This window comes from Thrips palmi, unplaced genomic scaffold (assembly GCF_012932325.1).
Source record: "Thrips palmi isolate BJ-2018 unplaced genomic scaffold, TpBJ-2018v1 HiC_scaffold_5, whole genome shotgun sequence".
NCBI classification, from domain to species: domain Eukaryota; kingdom Metazoa; phylum Arthropoda; class Insecta; order Thysanoptera; family Thripidae; genus Thrips; species Thrips palmi.
The window spans coordinates 9957785-9961727 of NW_023144632.1; the positions used below are offsets into that span (position 1 = coordinate 9957785).

The window sequence follows — 3943 nt, forward strand, 5'->3', positions numbered from 1 at the left end:
GTGAGTGAGATGTGCTCCCTTGTGTGGTGTGCTGCTTACCCCAAGAGTCTCCTAGTCCCCTCCCCTGGTTTCGGGCTAACACTACTCTCGGCTTGACTAACGTTAACCAGGACCTGGTCGCCGCCATCCCCACCGCCGCCTCGCCGACCTACCGCCAGTCGCAGTCGAACCACCACCACGGCACCAGCAACAGCCACAACGCCAACTCGGACGACTTCGACAACGACTACGACGAGAACGGCGCGGACGAGGACGACGGCGAAGACGACGATGGTCAATATGCACGCCCCAATGCACGCACGCTCGCAAATTCGAGAGGCGTTTTTGAGCTCCAGAGCAGTACTCAAACCGAACGTGTGACCCGTGTGACCCCACCACAGGCACGGTTGAGGGGGGAGGGGGGGTAATTCTAGTCCCATTTAGTTATTCTGGAGCTCAAAAAGGCCTCAAGAATTCCCATCGACAAATGCGAAGAAGGATTGTTACCGTTTCAGCCCAGATATTTGAAAAATACCAAAATGTTGTGCTAAGGCGCTTATCCGGGAAAAGTCACTTTAAGACCGCCAAAATGCGCCATTGACCATTGGCAGCCTGTTCCTCTTACCTACCCAGAGCCGTCATGAACCCCGTTACGCGTAGCTACGGTTTTATTGGGCGTCCTGACACAAGTCTTTGTTTTGTGGCGTACATGCGACGGACATGGGGGGCCTGTCGTCCTGCTGATCCTGCTCGCCTGCTCGGCGTTCCCGAACTGCGTTTCTTCTGTTTCAGAATGACCTGCGTCGGGCGTGGAGCGACGACTAGCACCGGCAGCCAAGTGTAAAAAGTGTACTTAGTGTAAGTGAAGCCAAGTGTACAAAGATAGCGAGTGGGCTGTGCTAGTGCCCGAGCGCGGTGTGCGAGTGACGGGACGAGAGGGACGAGAGCGGCCGGACACTGGGTGCTGCCGTGACGACGTGACGACACGACGCGGGGACGCGACGACGCCAAGACCCTCGAACCGAAGCAACCAAACCGGTATCGCCAAACGCACGCAGCACTCCGCCGCCTCCACCCTCACCTCGCAGAGCTAGATGTAAGGTAGATGATAGTTAACTGGGAATCTCCATTGTGGAAATAAGACTGATGAGAAATCGTGCCTCAATATTTTCTATGTGAACTCTGTCGCTTAGAATAGATAGGACACAGCTGCGACGCAGCGACGTAGCCCGCAGGGTGGCTGCTCTAGATGCTGGTTCGTCTCCCAGTGTCGCGAAAGTCAAGTTTCTGATTGTTTTAAATTAATGAGATATACTTTATCGCCTCGCCGTTCCGCGTGGAGCATGGCGTTGTTGGACCACTGGGCGCCCCGCTGCCCGCTCTCGTTACTGTATATTTCTAATTTTAATGTTTTTTAAGCTTTTATTTTTGCTAGTGTCCGATAGGTTTGCTGCTGTCGCCCAGTGCGTTAACTTCTTGATACATGTTATGTTCTAGTGATTCAGAAGGGACGTTTAGAAATACGAGGTTGTACCTGATGTCTCTTGATATGTTTGAATTGATTTTGTAGTTGCCAAGTTAAAGCATTCTGTACCCATACAAGGCCTTACACTCGAGGATGAATCTGGAAAATGTGTGCAAAATGTCAGCAGGAATTAAATAAAACTCGCCAAAGGTAATAGAACTTTAACTAGCGTTGCACTGAAGTGCTAAGTTATTCCCCCACTCCTATGTAAGTCTTCCTTCTTAACTAATTAACGGCATTACAGATTCAAAGAAAGACACATGATCAATTGTAAGTTGCACTTAGGCATGAGATATTCCTAACAATTTTCTACCAAAGATTCCTCAATTTATTCCTGTTAGTAAAAAACATAGAACCTTAGATTTTAAAAAAATGTCATGAGCTAGCAAGAAAAGGTGAACATTTCCAGCCTTGTTTGGTTGACAGGGAAGTCCACCGGGCTTGTGATAAGAGATGCGTACCACGCTGATTTATAGTCCCACCTACGTTTTATTGGAAATGTATCATACAGCTATTTGTAACACTTTATATATATATATATATATACAAGTAGATCACTAGTATTTATTTATGTTACGATAAGAAAAAATATCCTTTTAAATAAAGCGATTGAAAGACACTTTAAATTAATTTCCTATCCTCATTCCCAGGATTATCTTTTTCTACTAAAAACAAAAACATGCAAAAAGAAAAAGAAAAAAAGCTTACTTTGTAGTGTCTGAAGTAACTAGATTATGTTCCATCCTGACTCTAACATGGCCCCATGGACTCAGCTACTTGAAAAATGTGAAAAGAAGAGGCAATAAAGATAAAATACACTTTTGTTCATTCATTGTTTAATTTCTGGACCAAAATTTTCTTTTTGTCAAATGATTGGTATACTTATGTTAACAGAAGTATGGGCAAACCAATAGCCACACAGAACCTCAAGGCATAGGATGAGTGCTCCACTCGCCCTCAACTATATCAGTTCTTTAAAATTCATGAGCATTTCAGAGTTATTATTAAATGAGAAGCTGACGGCAGATCAAAATTACACACCAAAGCCAGAATATTTCTAAAAAAAGTATTACAACAAAGTTGAAGGAGGCTCTCATTGTTGAGATTCATTCACATGCAATCCTTTCACAGTGTAACCTGTCTAGATACAAAAACACCAGTCTTCCCAGGAGTGCAAGGGAAGGGGGTACGAAGAAATCAATGATATGAAAGCAGACCTGGACTCATTTTGAGCGATTGCTGTGTAACAATACGTTGTACATTCCAAACAACAGAAACTAATTCCTTAGTAGTGCTGGAATGAACAGAAACTGTTCATTATCACGGTACATTTTTGGTAGATAAAGGCTACAATAGGGGGCCTTGCAACTCGAAAGAAAAAACTGGCACTATTGCATCAGTATATTTTAGTAAAGTTCTGCTCTTCAAAATATAATAGTGCAGAATGTTTTGAGCTGCATCTTGTAGTCAGCAAAATGGAATGTATATGACAGTGTGCAATAGAATTCTCAAATTGTATCAACAGTTTAAGAAAGCAGCCTTAACTTGCAATCAACAACTTCACTCATTTCATTGTCTCTGCTTTCAACTACAAAGAGAATGGAGATTTCTTGGCTCGGATGATGAAGCAGGATTTATTTCAGTTACTGAACACATTTTTGAAATTTGTGGATAGAGTTTACAATACTCTGCAGTACTGTCGTTTCCATACCTACTTCTTCCAAATTACAGCTTAGGATTTTCATGAAATAGATTACTTGAATAATGAAATAAATTAAGACAAATGAAAATAAACAGCAGAGCCACAAGAGATCATATTGTAGGCATCAAACCAACATGATACCACTGAGTGATGTGTATGTAAAGTGAATTGCAGATTAATTCTGAGGTCAGTACAAACATAATTATCCTATGAATATCATAAATTATACATAAATCACAAAGTAATAGAGAGATACAGAACTTTCTCAATTATTGTCCAAAGTTTAACTTACAACAGTCTGGCACAAGTCATCTTATTTAAGAAAAAGATGTATTCTGAAGCTGTAGAGGGGAATTGACTCTCTTTATATCATGAGTAAGCTACAGGCATGTAAAAACAAAAAAAAGCAAAAAAAAAAAAATGCAAAAAAAAACCACCAACAAAACAAACGCAAATTGAATTTTAGTTACAACTTAATCTATTGAAATTGGTAACTTAAAAGGTAAACGTTCAAATCTCAATAAACTAACAAAAATCTAAAAGAAGAAAAAAAAAACACAAAAATGGATATATGTATTGTCATATCTGTTTAAAATAATAATGCTCGATTTCCTTTAAACTCGGGCAAAACTTAACTTCAACACATTTTGAAATTGAACTGGTATACTTCATACATACACAAGTCATCTTTGGTTCACAAAAGAAAAAGAAATTGTTGTCCACATGATGAAATGAAA

General features: G+C 41.0%; 1 protein-coding gene across 1 annotated transcript in view; it reads left to right on the top strand.

Annotated features, from left to right (window-relative positions):
* Nucleotides 1-2313, top strand: part of LOC117651161 (collagen alpha chain CG42342-like) — a 107049-nt gene extending 104736 nt beyond the window's left edge. The window contains exon 29 of the mRNA XM_034394966.1: nucleotides 111-2313. Coding sequence (XP_034250857.1) covers nucleotides 111-407 — 297 coding nt within the window. The 3' untranslated portion in view covers nucleotides 408-2313. The remainder of the gene's footprint in view (nucleotides 1-110) is intronic.
* Nucleotides 2314-3943: the final 1630 nt, after the last annotated feature.